This window comes from Pristiophorus japonicus, chromosome 5, assembly GCF_044704955.1.
Source record: "Pristiophorus japonicus isolate sPriJap1 chromosome 5, sPriJap1.hap1, whole genome shotgun sequence".
NCBI lineage: Eukaryota > Metazoa > Chordata > Chondrichthyes > Pristiophoridae > Pristiophorus > Pristiophorus japonicus.
The window spans coordinates 80,199,924-80,222,196 of record NC_091981.1 but is presented as its reverse complement, the minus strand read 5'-3'; the positions used below and the strand labels follow the sequence as shown (position 1 = coordinate 80,222,196).

General features: G+C 44.7%; 1 protein-coding gene across 3 annotated transcripts in view; it reads left to right on the top strand.

Annotated features, from left to right (window-relative positions):
• The window catches only part of LOC139264385 (triple functional domain protein), a 760,938-nt gene that overhangs the window by 514,691 nt on the left and 223,974 nt on the right, over nt 1-22,273 (top strand). For all 3 annotated transcript variants that reach the window (XM_070880754.1, XM_070880753.1, XM_070880752.1), the window contains 3 exons: nt 5,001-5,102; nt 7,074-7,213; nt 16,274-16,373. In XM_070880754.1, coding sequence (XP_070736855.1) covers nt 5,001-5,102; nt 7,074-7,213; nt 16,274-16,373 — 342 coding nt within the window. The remainder of the gene's footprint in view (nt 1-5,000; nt 5,103-7,073; nt 7,214-16,273; nt 16,374-22,273) is intronic.

Genomic DNA, 22,273 nt, shown 5'->3' with positions numbered 1-22,273 from the left:
AAACTTTGTACTGCATGGGAGCTGGGCCAGCATCCCCGTGGAAATGCAAGAGCTAATCTAGCTGTTCCAGCGGCGAAAGGACGAGCTGCCCATTCAGGTAGACTGCCTGTTGTGGGGTAACCACGTAGTGCTACCCAAAAAGGGCAGGGAGACGTTCATCTCGGATCTCCACAGCACACACCTGGGAATAGTAATGATGAAAGCGATAGCCAGATCATATGTGTGGTGGCCCGGTATCGACTCTGACTTAGAGTCCTTTGTACGGCAATGCAGCATGTGTGCTCAGTTGAGCAACGTGCCCAGAGAGGCATCACTATGTTTGTGGTCCTGGCCCTCCAGACCATGGTCAAGGATCCATGTCGACTATGCAGGCCCGTTTCTCGGTAAAATGTTCCCGGTGGTGGTGGATGCTTTTTCAAAATGCATTGAATGTGAAATAATGTCGGGAAGCACCTTCACCGCCACTGTCACCATTGAAAGCCTGAGGGCCATGTTTGCCACCTACGGCCTGCTTGACATCCTGGTCAGTGACAACGGGCCATGTTTCACCAGTGCCGAATTTAAAGAATTCATGACCCGCAATGGGATCAAACATGTCACCTCGGCCCTGTTTAAACCAGCCTCCAATGGGCAGGCAGAGTTGGCAGTACAAACAATCAAACAGAGCCTTAAACGAGTCACAGAAGGCTCACTCCAAACCCACCTGTCCCGAGTACTGCTCACCTACTGCACGAGACCCCACTCGCTCACAGGGGTCCCCCCGGCTGAGCTACTCATGAAAAGGACACTTAAAACCAACCTGCATGATCAGGTAGAGAGCAGGCGGCAGCAACAAAATGTAAACAATGGTCGCGCCACTGTGTCATGGGAAATTGATCTGAATGACCCTGTAGATGTGCTAAACTATGGACATGGTCCCAAGTGGATCACGGGCACGGTGATAGATAAAGAAGGGAGTAGGGTGTTTGTAGTCAAACTAGACAATGGACAAATTTGCAGAAAGCACCTGGACCAAACGAGACTGTGGTTCACAGACTGCCCTGAACAACCCACAGCAGACACCACCTTTTTCGAGCCCACAACACACACCCAAAGGATCAGCAACACCACCCAGGACCAGGAAATCAAACCCATCACGCCCAACAGCCCAGCAAGGCCCGGCTCACCCAGCAGACCTGCAGGGCCAGCAACACGCCAGCCCAGCGAGGGCACAGCCAACACACCAGAACAGACATTTGTACCGAGGCGGTCCACCAGGGAAAGAAAGGCTCCCAACCGCCTCACCTTGTAAACAGTTTTCACTTTGACTTTGGGGGGGGGCGGGGGAGAGTGATGTTATGTATCTGTAAAGCATGCACTCCCATGTTCCGCCACCAGGGAGTGCATCCCCTGAAGTCCCAAGGGATCCCAGCATCCCTTGGGAGCACTGTATATAAGCCGGCTCCTAAGGCCTGTTCCTCACTCTGGAATGTCTTAATAAAGACTGAGGTCACTGTTACTTTAACCTCCCTGTGTGCAGTCTCATCTGTGTTAGGAACACAATAGAAGGTGTCATCACCAATGTTCCCTCTGAGCTGCTCGGCCAAGCAGCTGTCTGCCATTCCAGCGCAACCCCGGACTGGCTTTTCCCATGTTAAAGTTCGCACATGCTCGAACCTGTGTATAGGCCACTCAGCCCCTCAAAGGGGCCATGCACCCAAAAATAAATTATGGGGAGCATTAGTCATCACCCCTCAGCCAGGTTTTCATCAAGGCTATGAAGTTGATGCAATCATCCACATTCAGCTCATGGATGGCAAGTGCCTTGTTCACAAGTGAATGGACATTCCGGAGGTAGATGCAGAGAGGGATGGTGATAGCTGATCCACTGGCAGAGTCCACAGCGTCAACATTGGGAGCAGTGAGTGGGACGGGAAGGAGGTATGAAAGATCAGCCCTCGATAGGCGTGCTGGGGAGCAGGGTCAGCAAGTGAGTAAGATGGGGCAGTTGGGGTTACTGGTCGTAAGGAGGCAATGACGAGTGCCTTAATGGGCCCTAAGGAGGTTGCCAAGAAAGGCACATGGGAAAGATGTAGGCTTATCTAATAGGGAGTCAAACCTGAGACCGCGGTAGAAGGTAGGAATGTCGAGGAGTGCTGAAGGGTTGGGGTAGGGATTTTACATTAAAAATGCCATGGGGATGTTGAATCTCATAATATGGCGACTAAGTCATAAGATAAAGCCATCTCTGACCATTTCCTTGTATTGCTCTCGACCCACTCCAAGCCTACTTCCTTCTGCATCCGCTCCTGGAAAAAACTCTCCAAACTCTCTTACAACTGCACTTATCAACTCAAAACTCATACTTTGGCCCTCTTTTAACAATGATATTTCTGCAGCCACCGATCTGCTCAACCACATTCTCACCATCACCTTTGATGCCCTGGTCCCTATTAAAACCATTACTCTCTCCCAGGCTGGCCGTTCCCCCTGGTACAGCCCTCATCTTCGCTCCCTCAAGTCAAAAGGGCGCAGACTTGAATGTATGTGGCGGACACCTGGTTTAGCCATTCACCGCCAGATCTGGCTCAAACACATAAAACATTATCGGTTCCTACTCTTGTCTACAAAAACTGCTCACTATTCCAGGATCATTCTGAAATGCAAAAGTAACCCCCAGCTACTATTCTCTACTGCTAACCGTCTTCTTGAACCCCTCTCCCCTGTCTCCACCACACTCACCTTCAACAACAAGTGTGAGGAGCTCATGGGCTTCTTGGTCTCAAAGATTGAGACCATCCGATCAGCTGCCTCTGCGAGTTCCCTTTCTTCAACTAGCCCACAGGGCCAAACTTCATCTGAGGCTCCCACCTGCCCTAGCCCCAGCCCTAAACTCACATCTTTTAGTCTCTCTTTGATCTCCCTTCTTGATCTCTCCAAGCTCATCTTGTCCATGAGACCCATGTGCTGCTCACTTGACCCTATTCCTGCTAAATTGCTGACCACGCAGCTTTCTTTTTTGGCTCCTGTGTTAGCTAACATCGTTGACGGTTCTCCTCGGGTACTGTTCCCCTCTCCTTCAAATCTGCTGATATCACCCCTCTCCTCAAAAAAAACAACCCTTGACCCCACTTTGCTTGTTTGCTGTCGCCCCATATCCCATCTCCAATCTCCCTTTCCTGTCCAAAGTACTTGAACATGTTGTCGCCTCTCAAACCAGTGACCACCTTTCCCTGAATTTAATGTTTGAATCCCTTCAATCTGGTTTTCGCCCCTGCCACAGAACCAAAACGGCTTTCATCAAAGTCACAAATGTGACTGTGACAAAGGTAAACTGTGACAAAGGTATCCCTTATCGTCCTTCTGGACCTGTCTGCAGCCTTAAATTAAGTATTTATTTAAGTAGAAATTAGCCTTGATCTCTTCAAATGTAATAAAAGTTGTTTGTCGCCAAGCCTGAGAATTACTAGCTAGTTCCACATTTGTCCCGTAGCAATCTTTCATGTCATTTCAAGATCATACAAAAAACAGGATCACCGTTAACATATTTGAAAGTTAAAATTATTTGGATGAATAACAGAGTAAATTGTAATATCGATTCACGCTGTACATGGCTTCTGTGTGTACTGAGAGTAAACATTTGAACAATAAGATACTATCTTTAGAAGTACAGGTTGAATCTCCCTTATCTGGCACCCTTGGGACCTGGCCTGTCCCGAACAAGGGATTTTGCCGGATGAGGGGTGGTCACATGTTTGGGTGGACTGCGCCTTTAAGTGCTGTTGCTGGGGTAAGTCAGTCAGTCAGCCAATCAGTGTGCAGGGGGCCCCAAAGAGTCGGCGGGCCCCAGCGGGCCTCGAAGAGTCGGCCCGACCCCCTGGAGGGAGCGCTGTGGGGAGGAGCGGCCGGCCCGAGGCCTGTGGCTGCAGGGCGACGAGAAGGAGGCAGCCGATTGAGGAGAAAGATTATATTGGTGAATGGGATTTTGACGGTCTCGTTCTGCGCGTGGTCCTGGATGAGGGGTGGTGCTGGCTAAGAGTCCCGGATAAGAGAGGTTTAACCTGTATTAATAAATTACACTGGCTAGGTCGGTTAAAATAGTCAAATAGATAACAAAGCACTCAGATTTTCAAGGTGCACAATTACATCTTTATTTTCTACATTGCATCAGGCTTAAATGCAGAGGTACAATATATCAGTTATTTTTACATTTTTGGGTATGTTATTAATATTTTAAATAATGAATATGTAGATACACTTAGGAAAGTATTTTTAAAATCCCAGTGAATTTGTTTATTCTGGCATATATTAAATATATAATTTAGCATTGTTTTTGTTTACCTTATTTCCTTCTCTGTGATCTCTGACTGCAAAAAGATCAATTTAGTCATGAAAGTTCACACTCCATGGCTAATTGATCTTAAGGAATTAATTCAAGTGGCAGCATGACTGGATATGTTGAATACATGGCAACATATAGTAATGATCTGTCGTCCATCCCACAAAAATGCATGGTACAAAAAAATGCTTTACATTATACAATATAAACCAAAGTAAACATTTTGTTTTCTGGAATATTTTTGGCTAGTATGCCACTAGTATAAACCCTCAGAGTAATGAATATAATTTACCATGCCTTGAATACACATCCATATATAAACTCAACATGGCATTATATTTCTTCTGCTCAGCATTCTCAATATTCTTCAAGTGAAATAACATAATTGTGTTATATTTTGGTGCAGCCATTCCAATACATTTTTGGTGCTTGTTCTCTGAAGGTCATTGGACAGCATACTCCGTTCATCCAGTCAGCTATCATTTTAATATTACTATTTAGTGTTTTTATTTTGTTAGTTTTGTACATGTACATATTCTGCTTCAGTTCAATCAAAAATGTAATTGCTGTAGCAATAATACTGTAGAAAATAGCTGTGTAAAATAAGCATTTCTTGCCAGTGCATGCATAATCAGTTAGAAAACAAGTGAGAACTGAGCTAATATTTTCCTTTGTTTTACAGACCTCAGAACTTGGGGTCACAGAACATGTTGAAGGAGATCATTGCAAGTTTGCATTGTGGGTTGGACGGACTCCGACTTCAGACAACAAAATTGTTTTAAAGGTAATTATCTTTTTGTAGAATTTGACATTTTTCCAATAAATTTGTATGAAATCCATTCATACTCTGCTCAGTTGTTGAATGTTGACTGATATTCTGGACTGTACCATCTCTTAGAACATAAGAACTAGGAGCAGGAGTAGGCCACACGGCCCCTCGAGCCTGCTCCGCCATTTAATACCATCATGGCTGATCCGATCATTGGACTCAGGTCCACTGCCCCGCCCACAACCCCTTATTCCCTTATCGGTTAAGAAACTGTCTATCTCTGTCTTAAATTTATTCAATGATCCAGCTTATACAGCTCTCTGAGGCAGCAAATTCCACAGATTTACAACCCTCTGAGAGAAGCAATTCCTCCTCATATCAGTTTTAAATGGGCGGCCCCTTATTCTAAGATTAAGCCCCCATTTCTAGTCTCCCCATCAGTGGAAACATCCTCTCTGCATCCACCTTGTCAAGCCCCCTCATCGTTTCGATAAGACCACCTCTCATTCTTCTGAATTCCAATGAGTAGAGGCCCAGTCTACTCAACCTTTCCTCATAAGTCAACCCCCTCATCTCCAGAATCAACCTAATGAACTTTCTCTGAACTACCTCCAAAGCAAGCATATCCTTTCTTAAATATGGAAACCAAAACTACGCAGTATTCCAGGTGTGGCCTCACCAATACCCTGTATAGCTGTAGCAAGACTTCCCTGCTTTTATACTTCATCCCCTTTGCAATAAAGGCCAAGATTCCATTGGCCTTCCTGATTACTTGCTGTACCTGCATGCTAACCTTTTGTGTTTCATGCACCAGGACCCCAGGTTCCGCTGTACTGCAGCACTTTGCAATCTTTCTCCATTTAAATAATAACTTGCTCTTCGATTTTTTTTTTCTGCCAAAGTGCATGACCTCACACTTTCCAACATTATACTCCATCTGCCAAATTTTTGCCCACTCACTTAGCCTGTCTAGCTCCTTTTGCAGGTTTTTTGTGTCCTCCTCACACATTACTTTTCCTCCCATCTTTGTATCGTCAGCAAACTTGGCTACGTTACACTCGGTCCCTTCATCCACGTCGTTAATATAGATTGTAAATAGTTGGGATCCCAGCACTGATCCCTGCGGCACCCCACTAGTTACTGATTGCCAACCTGAGAATGAACCATTTATCCCTACTCTCTGTTTTCTATTAGTTAGCCAATCCTCTATCCATGCTAACATATTATCCCCAACCCCGTGAACTTTTATCTTGTGCAGTAACCTTTTATGTGGCACCTTATCAAATGTCTTCTGGAAGTCTAAATACACCACATCCACTGGTTCCCCTTTATCCACCCGTTCGTTACATCCTCAAAGAATTCCAGCAATTCTTTTCCTTGTTCTCCATGAAAAAATGGTAATATGAATCAAGATTAGGACCCCTTCCATACAGCAAGTAAAAGAGCCTTATTAAAGTAAAACTGCTGGTCCTCTTTTTTCTTTTTTTTTTGGTAAGTGCCGAGCTTCCACTCTTCAGCTGCCCTTATTGGCATGATGGAACCCAAAAGCTTCCCATCTGAAGAAACCCACATGCATAACTTAGTTACATCACTCCATGGTATTGCACCAATCATAAGATTGGCTTTTGACCAAGACATTGGTTGAGATTGTGCGCCTCAACAATAAGATAGTAATGCAGTAGACCAATTGAATTAATTAATAATTTATTCATTATAGTAAAGCAACAGATTATTATTTAATTGTCCACACCGTTTTAGATTTATTAACCTTTGTAAATAATGTGCACTTTTGCAAGATTTAAATTGTAAAACCTGAGGGAAGAGTTCCACTATATGCTATACATAATGAAATCATTTATAGATGAAATCCATTTATAAACAACTGCTTTACAATTCCTTTACGCACAGTGTGCAGAGGAAATCTTTCACCTCAGTTATTTTTTCGTGTGTACATTTTTGTCATGAATGTTACTGTTTGTGATGAAGGCATCGAGCATTGAAAATAAGCAAGATTGGATCAAACATATACGAGAAGTTATACAGGAAAGGACCATTCATCTGAAAGGTGCACTGAAAGAAGCAATTCACCTGCCCAAACCTACATCTCATAAACATAAAGTGAGGAGGTGAGTGCTGGTATATTGTGGCATCACACATCAGGTTGGTACTTGTTCTGCCTATTGAGCTAGTAAACTAAGATAGCATCAATACTTAGTGTACATTGAGTGTTAAGCAAATACTTTTTTTTAAATCATGGAATGGGATGTGTAATCTTTCAGTCATCTTTGTGACACCATTTACACCTGCCTTCTATGTAAATGCCCAACTTAATTATACGCTTGTTGAGTGGTGAAACTAAAACTACATTTACAACAACCTACTTACTCATCTATCGCTCCCTCACCTATGGAGATTGTGGCCTCAAATATGGTACAGATGCACAAAATAAGTCCGGGATAAATGCTGTAAAAAGGCTGCCCGGTATATTACTGTTAGAGTGGAAACTGTTAAAATGTGAAGTCCAGCAACTGCTTCTTAATAATTGCTGTAGTTAACTTTTACCTTACTGAAACACAAGCAAGTGCGAGTGACTTATTAAACATACTGATAATAGCTTCATTGATAAGACATAGAGTAAACTATCACTCTCTTGGAATATATTTTTGATGAGGCAGAACAGCCCTTCCATAATGCTGCAAAATTGTATTGTAAATGGTGGTAATACTTGAAGGACTCAATCTGCCATCCTTTGACTGACTGACTTTTTTTGTGCACCTGCATTATGTTTGAGTTAGCTAACTCTATAGGTGAGGGAGTGACAGATGAGGAATTACGTCGTTGTAAACTTAGTTTAAGTTTCAGAGCAGACTGCTATCTACCACTGAGCGGCTGCACAACATATCTGAGGGGGAAAGGTGAACAGCTAGAGATCGTGGTCCATATTGGTACCAACGACATAGGTAGAAAGAGGTCCGGCAGGCAGATTTTAGGAAGCTAGGAAAGAGATTAAAAGTCTCTAGATTACTCCCAGTGTCACGCGTGAGTGAGTATAAAAATAGGAAGATAGAGCTGATGAATGTGTGGCTGGAGAGATGGTGCAGGAGGGATGGCTTCAGATTCCTGGGGTATTGGGGCTGGTTCTGGGGGAGGTGGGACCTGTACATGGTGAACAGATTGCACCTCAACAGTGCAGGTTCCAATATCCTCGCCGGGGGCTTGCTAGTACTGTTGGGGAGGATTTAAACTAGGTTGGCAGGGGGTTGACAGCAGGAAGGAACATTAGAAAGGAGAAACTGTTATGTCCAGAATAAAGTAATGTGATTGAGTACAGTGGACGTGAGTAAGTGTGACCTTAGTCTCTTTATTCTAACTCCAGAGTGTTGGTACAGCATAGGAGGCCTGCTTATATACAGTGCTCCCAAGGGATGCTGGGATCCCTTGGGACTCCAACAGATACGCTCTCTGGTGGTGGTAGAACGCTGGTTACATAGGGTTGCATACATAACATCACTCCCTCCCAAAGTCAATAATGCACTTATTTACAGGGTGAGACGATCTGGGACTTTTCGCTCCCTAATCGATCGTCTCGGTACAAATGCAGGTGCAGATGAGTTGGTTGGTTCTTCACTGGACTGCTGCGCAGCTGATCTTGCTGGGCTGCTGGGGTGATGAGTTCAACTTCGTGGTCAACCATGATGTCGGTTGCCACTTGTGTGTGTGTGTCGGAGGGTCGAAGTTGGTGGTGTCCTCTTCAGGTTGCTCGTGGCTGTCTGAATCGCAGTTTGGTTTGGTCCAAATGCTTTCTGCAAGTTAGTCCATTTGAAAGTTTGACCTGAAACACCCTACTCCCTTCTTTGGTGATGACAGTGCTAGCAAGCCATTTGGGACCATGTCCATAGTAGAGTACAAACACCAGGGTCATTGACTTCAATATCGCGTGACAAATTTGCGTGATCATGGTACATGCTTTGTTGATGCCACCTGCCCTCGACGTGATCATGGAGATCAGGGTGGACGAGAGAGAGCCTTGTTTTGAGCAGCTCGTCTGGGGAAACCCCGGTGAGCGAGTGGGGTCTGGTGCGGTAGCTGAGCAGGACTCGAGCCAGGCGGATCTGCAGGGAGCCTTCTGACACCCGTTTCAAGCTTTGCTTGATGGTTTGGACTGCCCGTTCTGCCCGGCTGTTGGATGCAGGCTTGAACGGGGCAGATGTGACATGCTTGATCCCATTTCGGGTCATGAATTCCGTGAATTCAGTGCTGGTGAAGCACGGCCCGTTGTCGCTGACAAGGACATCAGGCAGGCCGTGTGTGGCCAACATGGCTCGTAGGTTTTCAATGGTGGCAATGGATGTGCTTACAGACATTATTACACACTCAATCCACTTTGAATAAGCATCCACAAGAATCAAGAACATTTTGCCTAGAAACGGACCAGCTAAGTCAACGTGGATCCTAGACCACGGTTTGGACGGCCATGACCACAAACTTAGCGGTGCCTCCCTGGGTGCATTGCTCAGTTGAGAGCAAGTGTTGCATTGGCGCATGCAAGACTCCAAATCTGAGTCGATGCCGGGCCACCACACATGGGATCTGGCTATAGCTTTCATCATTACTATGCCTGGGTGGGTACGGTGTAGGTCATGTATGAACGTTTCCCTGCCTTTCCTGGGCAAAACCACACGATTACCCCACAAAAGACAGTCTGCCTGCATGGACATTTCATCTTTACGTCGCTGGAACAGTTTGATCTCTTCATGCATCTCCGCTGGGACGCTGGACCAGCTCCCTTGGAGGACACAGTTTTTTTTACAAGGGACAGTAAAGGATCCTGGCTGGTCCAGGTCCTGATTTGGCGGGCCGTAACATAAGAACATAAGAATTAGGAACAGGAGTAGGCCATCTAGCCCCTCGAGCCTGCTCCGCCATTCAACAAGATCATGGCTGATCTGGCCGTGGACTCAGCTCCACTTACCCGCCCGCTTCCCGTAAGCCTTAATTCCCTTATTGGTTAAAAATCTATCTATCTGTGACTTGAATACATTCAATGAGCTAGCCTCAACTGCTTCCTTGGGCAGAGAATTCCACAGATTCACAACCCTCTGGGAGGAGAAATTCCTTCTCAACTCGGTTTTAAATTGGCTCCCCCGTATTTTGAGGCTGTGTCCCTTAGTTCTAGTCTCCCCGACCAGTGGAAACAACCTCTCTGCCTCTATCTTGTCTATCCTTTTCATTATTTTAAATGTTTCTATAAGATCACCCCTCATCCTTCTGAACTCCAACGAGTAAAGACCCAGTCTGCTCAATCTATCATCATAAGGTAACCCCCTCATCTCCGGAATCAGCCTAGTGAACCGTCTCTGTACCCCCTCCAAAGCTAGTATATCCTTCCTTAAGTAAGGTGACCAAAACTGCACGCAGTACTCCAGGTGTGGCCTCACCAATACCCTATACAGGACCTCCCTGCTTTTGTACTCCATCCCTCTCGCAATGAAGGCCAACATTCCATTCGCCTTCCTGATTACCTGCTGCACCTGCAAACTAACTTTTTGGGATTCATGCACAAGGTCCCTCTGCACCGCAGCATGTTGTAATTTCTCCCCATTCAAATAATATTCCCTTTTACTGTTTTTTTTTCCCAAGGTGGATGACCTCACACTTTCCGACATTGTATTCCATCTGCCAAACCTTAGCCCATTCGCTTAACCTATCTAAATCTCTTTGCAGCCTCCATACAACCCGCTTTCCCACTAATCTTTGTGTCATCTGCAAATTTTGTTACATTACACTCTGTCCCCTCTTCCAAGTCATCTATGTATATTGTAAACAGTTGTGGTCCCAGCACCGATCCCTGTGGCACACCACTAACCACCGATTTCCAACCCGAAAAGGACCCATTTATCCCGACTCTCTGCTTTCTGTTAGCCAGCCAATTCTCGATCCATGCTAATATATTTCCTCTGACTCCGTGTACCTTTATCTTCTGCAGTAACCTTTTGTTGCACCTTATCGAATGCCTTTTGGAAATCTAAATACACCACATCCATCGATACACCTCTATCCACCATGCTCATTATATCCTCAAAGAATTTCAGTAAATTAGTTAAACATGATTTCCCCTTCATGAATCCATGTTGCGTCTGCTTGATTGCACTATTCCTATCTAGATGTCCCGCTATTTCTTCCTTAATGATAACTTCAAGCATTTTCCCCACTACAAATGTTAAACTAACTGGCCTATAGTTACCTGCCTTTTGCCTGCCCCCTTTTTTAAACAGAGGTGTTACATTAGCTGCTTTCCAATCCGCTGGTACCTCCCCAGAGTCCAGAGAATTTTGGTAGATTATAACGAATGCATCTGCTATAACTTCCGACTGGCGACAGGTGACTATTCGTTTTCAAATGCATCCATCAAGAGCAAGTCTGCAGGCTGTGCCATTTCCACCCCGGTGGTGGGCAATGGTAGCCGACTGAGGGCGTCAGCGCAGTTCTCTGTGCCTGGTCTGTGGCGAATGACACAGTTATATGCAGACAGCGTGAGCGCCCATCTTTGGATGTGAGCAGAGGCATTGGTATTGATACCTTTGCTCTCTGAGAATAGCGATATGAGCGGCTTATGGTCAGTTTCTAACTTGAACTTAAGCCCAAACAGATACTGAGGAATTTTTTTTAATCCCGTAAACGCATGCCAAAGCTTTTTCAATCATGCTGTGTAGGCCCTTTCGGCCTTGGACAAGCTCCTAGACACATAAGCGACCGGTTGCAATGTCCCCGACTCGTTTGCTTGTTGTAACACACACCCAACCCTGTACAAAGACGCATCGCAAGCTAGCACTAAACGTTTACAAGGATCATACAGGACAAGCAGTTTGTTGAACATAACAGATTTCGGGCTTTCTCAAATCTTGTGATTTCCCCCATACCTAGTCATCTCCCTTGCGTAGCAACACGTGTAGAGGCTCTAGCAAGGTGCTTAACCCGGGTAGGAAATTATCAAAATAATTGAGGAGTCCCAGGAATGACCGCAGCTCCGTCACGTTCTGTGGTCTCGGCACATTCTTGATGGCCTCTATCTTGGCGTCGGTGGGTCTGATGCCGTCTGCCGCGATTCTTCTCCCGAAGAACTCGACCTCTGGGGCCAGGAAAACACACTTCGAGCGTTTCAACCTGAGTCCCACATGATCTAGCCGACTTAGAACCTCTTCCAGTTTCTGCAAGTGTTCGATGGTGTCCTAACCTGTGACCAGTATGTCGTCCTGGAAAACCACGGTGCGCGGAACCGACTTTAGCAGACTCTCCATGTTCTTTGAAAAATAGCCGCGGCCGATCGAATCCCAAACGGGCATCTATTGCAGATGAACAGACCTTTGTGCCTGTTGATGCAGGTGAGGCCTTTTGAAGATTCAGCCAGCTCCTGCCTCATGCAGGCCGAGGTCAGGTCCATCTTGGTGAACGTCTTCCCTCCAGCCAGCGTCACAAATAGGTCGTCTGCCTAGGGTAGTGGGCACTGGTCCTGCAGTGAAAAACGGTTAATCATTACTTTATAGTCCCCGCAAATTCTGACCGTGCCATCGCCCTTGAGAACCGGAACAATCGGACTGGCCCACTCGTTGAACTCCACCGGCGCAATGATGTCCTCTCGTTGCAGACTGTCTAGCTCGATCTCCACTTTATCTCGCACCATATATGGCACCACCCGTGCCTTGTGGTGGATGGGTCGTGTACCAGGAATCAAGTGGATCTGCACCTTCACCCCCGAGAAACTTCCAATGCCTGGCTCTAACAACGACAGAAACTTGCTCAGAACCTGGGCACATGAGGCATTGTCGATGGACGAAAGCACTCGGATGTCGTCCCAGTTCCAGTGGATTTTTCCCAGACAGCTTCTGCCGAACAGTAAGTGGCCATCTCCTGGTACAATCCATAGTGGGAGTTCGTGCACTGCTCCATTATAGGAGACTTTTACTGCTGCACTGCCAGTTACAGGGATCAGCTCTTTAGTGTAAGTTCTCAGCTTGGTGTGAATGGGGCTCAGCTTGGGCCTGTGTGCCTTGTTGCACCACAGCCTGTCGAAGGCCTTTTTGCTCATGATAGACTGACTCACACCCGTGTCCAATTCCATGGATATTGGAATTCCGTTCAGTTCAACTTTAAAATGATCGGTGGTCATTTCGTGGTGAAGCTGTGTACCTGTACACTTCTGCCTCCTCGGTTTGAGTCTCTAGTTCAGTTTAATCCGCCATGAATCGGTCTTCCTCTGCAACGTGGTGGTTTGCAGGGTTTGCAGCTCGTCTGCGCATTCGTTGGAGGTGTCCCATTGTTCCCCAGCCTTTGCATGCATAGTGTTTGAAGCGGCTTTGATGGGCTCGATGATCACCTCCGCAGCGCCAACAAGGTGTTAACTACCTCACATTAACGATTGATGGCGGACTCTGCGTCATCTGAGCTCGTGCTGCAGCTCAGGCATGTACGTTTTGCCATATGCATTCCTGCCTGAAAACTACATTACTTTGTGTACAGAAGTTGCCGAAACATCTTTATGCTCCGAAATTTGTTTGGTATTATCGTTGGTGGACATAAATGCCTGGGCTATCATCATGGCTTTGCTCAGGTTCGGTGTTTCAACAGTCAATAGTTTGCAAAGGATAACGTCATGGCCAATGCCAAGCACAAAGAAGTCTCTTAGCATTTGCTCCAGGAATCCATCAAATTCGCAATGTCCTGCAAGGCGCCTTAGTTCGGTGACATAGCTCGCCACTTCCTGGCCTTCAGACCGTTGACATGTGTAAAATTGATAGCTTGCCATTAGAACGCTCTCCTTCGTATTTAAGTGCTCCCAGACCAGCGTACACAGTTCTTCATACGATTTGGTTGTTGCTTTCACCGGAGCAAGAAGATTCTTCATGAGGCCATAGATTGTTGCCCCGCAGACGGTGAGGAGGATCGCCCTTCGTTTGGCAGCGTTCACACTCCCTTCCAGCTCGTTGGTCACGAAGTATTGGTCGCGTCGCTCCACGAAGGCCTCCCAATCATCCCCTTCTGAGAATTTCTCCAGGATACCAACAGTTCTTTGCCTTTTCGCGTGATGGTTCGTTATCTCGTCGCCAGTTGTTATGTCCAGAATAAAGTAATGTGATTGAGTACTGTAGACGTGAGTAAGTGTGACCTTAGTCTCTTTATTCTAACTCCAGAGTATTGATACAGCATGGGAGGCCTGCTTATATACAGTGCTCCCAAGGGATGCTGGGATCCCTTGGGACTCCAACAGATACACCCTCCGATGGCAGTAGAATGCTGGTTACATAGGGTTGCATACATAACAGAAACAAAGGGCACAAAAGATTGGGAGAGACGGATAGCACTAATTGCAAGAAATCGTAAGGTATTAGGTGGGGTCAGACTAAGAGAGAACACAGGATGGTCTAAGATAGGTTTACAGTGTATGTATGTGAACGCACAAAGCATAGGTTGGTGAGCTGCAGGCGTAAATAGCTACATGGGAATATGATGATGTGGCAATAATGGAGACCTGGCTCAAAAAAAGACAAGATTGGATATTAAATACTCCACCATTGTCAGCCGTGCTTTCAGCTGCCTAGGCCCTAAGCTCTGGAATTCCCTCCCGAAAATCTCCCGCCTCTCTACTTCTCTTTCCTCCTTGAAGACGCTCCTTAAAACCTACCTCTTTGACCAAGCTTTTGGTCATCTATCCTAATTATCTTATGTGGTTCGGTGTCAAATTTGTTTGATAACACTTCTGTGAAGCACCTTGGTACATATCACTATGTAAAAGGCACTATATAAATGCAAGTTGTTGTTTGAGGGATACATGTTGGTCAGAGCACTGTAGAACTGGCCTGTTCTTAAAATGGTGCCATGGCATCTTTGACATCTGCCTGAACAGGAAGATAGGGCATTAGTTTATCATCTCATCTGATAGATAGCACCTCTAACAACACTATCTCGATATTGCACTGAAATATTAGGCTAGATTGTGTGCTCAAGGTCAGCGGATAGACCACTGGAATAGGATAAAATAATGGCAATAAAGGCATAATCAACTATGTTGTTAGGTTGTTTGCTGCAGAGCAATTAGGAAAGACAAGGAAGGATAACGCATCATAGTCGTCACACAGGATGTCACTTGGAAGTTTAGTCAGGGTGGTCTCAGTGCCATGAGCAGGGTGGAAATGGACTGAAGGGATTCTAACGGGCAAGTTTTGTTCGAGATGGATATGGAGCAGGGAGCCGACAACAAGTTCAAGGACTTTAGAGAGGAAAGGAAGGATAAAGATGGCAATAGCTGGTGAGAATGAATGGGTCAAGAATGATATCCAATTGGCAAACATCATTACTATAAACATATATTTCTATTTGGGGCAGGTGGGGGGCACGTCCACCTTATTGAGATTTAATGTCATCTACTAATTGAACATGTGATAGCAACAAAAAAAATGCTATAATAGGTGATTTATGACAATTAAGGGATCACCTCTGTTAAAATTCATCAGAAGTTCTAAAGACAATGGGCTAGAATTTCCAAACAATCTGCCAGTCCCCGATTGCCACCCAAAATAACGCTAAGGTTCCCAAAATTATCGGCAGTGAAAAATTACCCCAAAAATGAAAACAAAATTCGCCCAGCGAAAAAAATGGGCGTTACACACTGATTCTCGGCAAAAAAATAGAATCTTGGGCCGATTGGACGGTTCTTCAAAAAAAAATGGACGATAATGAATAGATTTACTAAAAGTTTACACCGGGCTGTGGGTTGTGCCTCGGAGGAGAAAAATATAAAATAAAAAATCATAAAAACATTCTCAGGACCCCTTTCACTTAAATCACTACAAGACAATTTTAAAATAATTAGTAAAAAAAAATTACTTACCTTTTTCTTGGAGGGCTAGCTACCTACCGCCCAGCTCCGCTGATTCTTGTGGGCAGTTATTTTTCAACTTGCCTACGGGTCACCGCTGAGCCAAAAAAAAATTGCGCCAGGGCGATCTATGGACGCTGCACACCGGTGGTCCGCTCCCCAGCGGTACTTCGAAACCGCCGGCAGAACTCAGCTGGGGAATTTTTCGACGATCCAGTTCTCGCCCAAAACGGCCAATACCGTCAAGAAACCGGCCGGTGAAGCACTGGAAATTCTAGCCCTACGAGACTATTCATTATTTTTTTAATTTCAGGGATGGAGAAGAACTAGACAGTCAGGGAGATGCAAGCAGTCAGCCCGACACAATCTCCATTGCATCACGGACCTCACAGAACACTCTGGACAGTGACAAGGTAGGCAACATTCTGTAATGTTCAACCAAGCAACATGAGGCTTTTACGGTTTGACTCCAGAAATACTACTCTTCACAATTATAAATGCATTTTAACCAACGGGTAGGATTTTCTTAACCTTTTGAAATTAGAGGTCAGCAGCATCATGTAGATGAATTTGTGATCAGAAACTGAAATGTGTTAAGCTTATTTAATATTTTATTTTGCTGCCAAAATGCCACTACAATTCTTGAAAGATTACTGTACACGAGCACACAGATGGGCTGCAAAGAGGAAGGTGGAAGCCTAGGTGTATGTTGCATGCAAAAGACCAACAAGTATTGCTTGCATCAACAAAAAACCTACTTAAAATTGTAATTTATGATTATTGTGCTGGTACTGAAAAGCTCCAAATCAAAAAAAAGCCACTTATGCTGTCTACATTCTTGTACCTTCAGTGTTATTCACAGAGAAAAATGTTGCTTGTAAGAAGACAAAGAAGGCTGGCTATAGATTCATTTTCCTGGCCTATAACCAGAACTAAGGATATTTAAATGGTTTAAAGCCAGGCCTCCAATTTCAACACACACCTTATTTCCTTAAGCCCTCTTGTGGCTCACAATTTCATAATGTTTCAGTTGAAAGTGACACTGAAGCTTTAGAAGCATCGAAGTACTTCAGGACATTATCTGGACATTGGGTGAGGAAAGAATGAAGCTCTGATATGATTCTCCTGTGGTCAAAAAGCCTTCCAACAGTTGAAGAAGGTCTTCACTTCACATTAGGATTTAACTACTGTCATACTACAAATTTTAAGGCTAAAATTAGCAAGGCCCACCTTTAAAGAACAAAATTTGAATGCAGTAAGCTGAAACACCACTGGAAATCCTTTGTCAAAACTGAGTGCCAGAGATAAATCTCATTAACACTATGGCCTGGAGTTTCCAATCAGTTGCGCTGGTTTTATCGGCACAATTCCCCGATATTGGCGCAAAAGATTGTGGAATTTTAAGCGTAAACTTCGTTCGGCGCATATCGAGTTGCCAAGATTGTTGCACAAGTTAAAAAGCATCGTGTTAAAAACAGACCTGCCCCCTGCCACAAAACTGGCCATGACCCAATGTGAATTAATCACCATTGGGAGTTTCTGCTAATTGCTCTCGTTTGCAGGCCTATGAGGAGGATCCAAAAATTAAGCTGAACAGTAATAGGTATGTTTTGAAATTTATTTTTTGAAATCTAACTATAAAATAGTTTTGTATATTTTTTTAAATCATTTTCAGCCATTTAACCTTACAGGTTGTGGTCTGATACTGATTTAAAATGCTTATTTTTTGTGATAAACCCATTTTCAGCTGTATTCATCCAACTTATCCAAATTACCACTCTTAAATATATATCAAGGAATATTTTTTAAAGCAATTTTTTTAAAATTTCGTTTTACAATGCTTCCCAATTGTGCTGGATTGTGACAGATTTTGCTTTTGGCGATATGCAAATGGGTTTGAGTGGAACTTGGCTGGGGAGGGTGCGTGAACTCTTTTCAAAATGGGCGCAATTTGCGCCAGAATTGCCGATTGCACCCAACAGGGAAACTCTATCCCTATGTGTTAATGGCCCAAATCCTGCTGAAAAAATAGCGGCAAATTTAGCCAGCATGTTTGGCGAAGAAGAGATTACATAGTACATAGTATTATAAAGTATTTACAGCACAGAAACAGGCCATTCGGCTCAACTTTCCAGCTGGTGTTTATGCTTCACACGAGCCTCCTCTCGCCCTTCTTCATCTAACCCCCAGCAACATATCCTTCAATTCCATTCTCCCTCATGTGTTTGAAATACTCAGCAGGTCAGACAGCATCTGTGGAGAGAGAAACAGAGTTAACGTTTCAGGTCTGTGATCCTTCATTAGCAGATCTGAAACGTTAACTCTGTTTCTCTCTCCACTGATGCTGCCTGACCTGCTGAGTATTTCCAGCATTTTCTGTTTTTATTTCAAATTCCAGCATATGCAGTATTTTGCTATTTGTGTCTCATGTTTATCTAGCTTCCCCTTAAATGCATCTATGCAGGTCGTCTCCACTACTCCTTGTGATAGCAACTTCCACATTCTAACCACTCTCTGGGCAAAGAAGTTTCTCCTGAATTCACTATTGGATTTAATAGTGACTAGCTTATAAAGTAGAAACATTTTCTCTACGTCTACACTATCAAACCCTTTCAAAATCTTAGACTTTTGTCGGGTCACCTCTCTTTTCTAGAGAAGAGACCCAGCCTAATTCTAGTAAAGCTTTTTTGTACCTTTGCCAGTGCCTCTATATCCTCCTTATAATATGGAGACCAGAACTGTTCACACTACTCCAAGTACTCTAACCAAGGTTCTATACAGATTTAACATAACTTCTCTACTTTTCGATTCAATTTCTAGAAATGAACCCCAGTGGTTTGTTTGCTTTTTTTTATGGCCTTTTAACCTGCGTTGCCACTTTGAGTGATTTGTGTATCTGAAACCCGAGATCCCTCTGCTCTTCCACCCCATTTAGACACTTGCTTTCCAAAGAGTATGTGGCATCCTTATTCTTGCTACCAGAATATATCACTTATCTATATTGAAGCTCTTTTGCCAATTACAGGCTAATTCTGCAAATTTATTAATGTCGTCCTGTATTTTGATGTACTCTGCATTAACTACACCCACCAATTTGGTGTCATCCGCAAATATAGAAATTGTATTTCTGATTCCCGAGTTCAAATTGTTAATGTAAATTATGAACAACAGTGGTCCCAGCACTGATCCTTGTGGAGCACCACTTCCCACCTTTTGGCAGTCTGAGTAACTCTGTTTTCTGCTTTGCAGCCAGATTGCTATCCATTCTGCTACTTGTCCCCTGACTGCACATGTTCTGACCTTAGTCATGAGTCTACTATGCGTTACCTTATCGAAGGCCTTTTGAAAATCCAAGTATATTGCACCAAATGATCCCTTCAATTTTTTTTGGGTGAGCAGCCCCTTTAACAGGCTGCGCGGTCCATTCAAATATGCAATACCTCACATTTATATGTGTTGAATTTCATTTGCCAATTATATACCCATTCTGTAAGTTTATTAATGTTGTCTTGTAATTTGCTGCAGTCCTCCTCAGTATTGACACTCTTTCCCCCCCCCCCCCCTAATTTGGTGTTGTCCGCAAATTTAGAAATTGTGTTTTTGATTCCAAAATCAAAATCGTTAATATGAATTGTGTGACAACAGTGGTCCCAGCACTGATCCTTGTGGAATACCACTTCCCACAGTCTGCCACTCTGAATAGCTACCCTTTACCCCTACTCTCTGCTTTCTGTCTTGAAGCCAGCTAGCTATCCATTCTGCTACTTGTCCCCTGACTCCACATTCTCTGACCTTATTCATTAGTCTATTATGGGGTACCTTATCGAAAGTCTTTTGAAAATCTAGATAAATTACATCTACCGCATTACCTTTGTCTACTCTCTCTGTTACCTCTTCAAAAAATTCAATAAGGTTGGTCAAGCAAGATTTTCCTTTTGAAATCCATGCTGACTTTATTATTAAATTTTTTGTTTCTAGATGTTCTTCCATTTTCTCCTTTACAATAATCATAACATCGTAGAAAATTTCCTATCCAATCTGTATTAAAATGAAGTAAATGCAAATAGATTTATAGATTGCAGGAATTATTTGCACTATGATTTTTAGTTGCACAGATTGACAGAATATGCCAGCTGTCATACCATTCCATCCAGCTCTATAGATATGTCCGATACCGTTTGTAGATTGTCCTCTGAAAGATAAATTCAGTTTTTCCAACATTAATAATAATACTTTACAACAGTGGCTGCACTTCAAAAGTACTTCACTGGGACATCATTGAAGTTGTGGAAGGCGCTATATAAGTGCAAGGATTTTGCGGTAAAAGTAACGGTTAGGCTATCAGTGCTCACTGTTATTAAGGAGTAAATCGGACAGTAACATCCAATATCTGCACATGCATAGTTAAAGTTGGAAATGGATGCATTTATTTGTACTAACTGAATTTCAGCCGTTTCTCTAATTGGCTCTCCATTATCACATGACCTATTGCTGATTGGTCCCCTTGGAGGATAAGTCACACCCTGAAGTTTCTCTGGAATGTGTAAATGGAACCGCCCAGCCTAACTTTGCACGTTGTAACATGATCCATTTGGACTTCAGAATTCAGAAAGGACACATCCCTCCCCCAGCCAAAGTCCCTTCCCCAGCGTAAGTGCATGATCTTACTCACCCCCCCCCCCAACCAGCCCACCATAGATGGAGCATTGTGTGCGGATTTTTAACAGGTTTATTGGGTATGAAGTGAATAGTGACAGTGTCGTGACTTCTGGATTTCATCCACTCCAACGATGTCACTGACGCACTGAGTTTTTCGAGAAATCGGGTGTGGATGTAAAGGGGTTTGGAAGAATGTGATCTGTCTTTGCCGAGTTCCCTCTCTTTCTCCCCCCCATCTCTCTTCCCCCGTGTCTCTCTCTTTCTCCCCCCCGCCTGTCTCTCTTCCCTCGTGTCTCTCTCTCTCTCCCCGCCCCCCCCCCCCCGAAATAACCAGGCTCTCTCGCTTCCCCCCCAAACCAGGCTCTCTCGCCTTCCCCCTCCCCCCAAAAAAACCAGGTTCTCTCTCTCTCACCACCCCCCCACCCCCCCCCCCCCCCCACTCCCACCCCGGTTGCCCGCCGGCTCTCTCTCTCTCTCCCCCCCCCCGCTCACTGCTCAGCGGGGGACTCCAGGCTCGGCAGCATGCAGCTCAGTAGGGAGCGAAGGGTGAGCAGCTGGCGGTTCAGTCGGGCAACGTGGTTGGAATCAACATGGCCAATTGCGGGTACCTGGCAGGGGGCAGGGTCCAGAGGACGCAGATGCAGAAGGACAAGAAAATCGTTCGTACAAATAGTCACATCGGGTGGAACTCAGGAAGTTGCAGTCCAAGTTGCCCTGCTCCTCCAGAAGCTTCATTATTCCGATATCTCGCCAAGAGGCTCAGCATTCACATACTTGGAAGAGTGTGAAGTTGCAGTACTTACCACCTAAATAACCACTAAACACACCAAAAATAGTTAGGGCTGATCTATTCAAGTGAAAATGAATTTTTAATGGTGTGATAAGTTTTAATTACTGCCAACCAGTCTCTCTGGCACTGAAAATGTACTTTAAATGTGGCATCTCATTCCTCTAGATTTTAATTATTGTTGGAGATTTTTTTTTTAATTAAATATTCTTTTACTTGATGGGGGAGAAATTGGCCGCCTATGCGTCTCCATGGGAGCGCTAACGGCTTATCGACCGGGTGCGGCAAAATTACCGATGTCCGCGAACTTGCATGTCGCGTTTGCGCTGCTGCTAAACATTACCGGCTCTATCTCCTGCGCCTCGGAGATCATGATGTCATTCGGTGCACAGTGCCCTGTTATCGCCAGGGATCTTAAATTAGTTTCCGTCCCCTGTATCAACACCGGGCATCAACAATGGCAGCTGCAGGAGGCGTTGTGACCTCGGCCAGCCGCTTGGGGAGCGGTAATTAAAGGCATTGGTGGCCAGGTAGGCCAAAATTTTATTCTGAATCCTATGTGCTGCTTTTTGAATTTTTCCCATGGCACGATTGAACAGCCCTGCGCTCTCATACAATGCTTGGGGCTGCTCTTCGTGGATCGCAGGTCCCATCCCCCCCACCATTCCAGGCTTACCTTCAAATCACGTCAACATTGACCCTTCCCTTTAAGGGAGGGAAGAAGCCCATGATTTCAGCAGCACTGCACGGGACATTGTGCAGCGTCTGCTGCTACGGTCCCTCTTGCTCCGTTTAACGCTCCAAGAGAAGTGGGAGCACTTGATTTAGCACTCTACTTCCCTCCTGGAGCACCAAACCGAAAGTTTG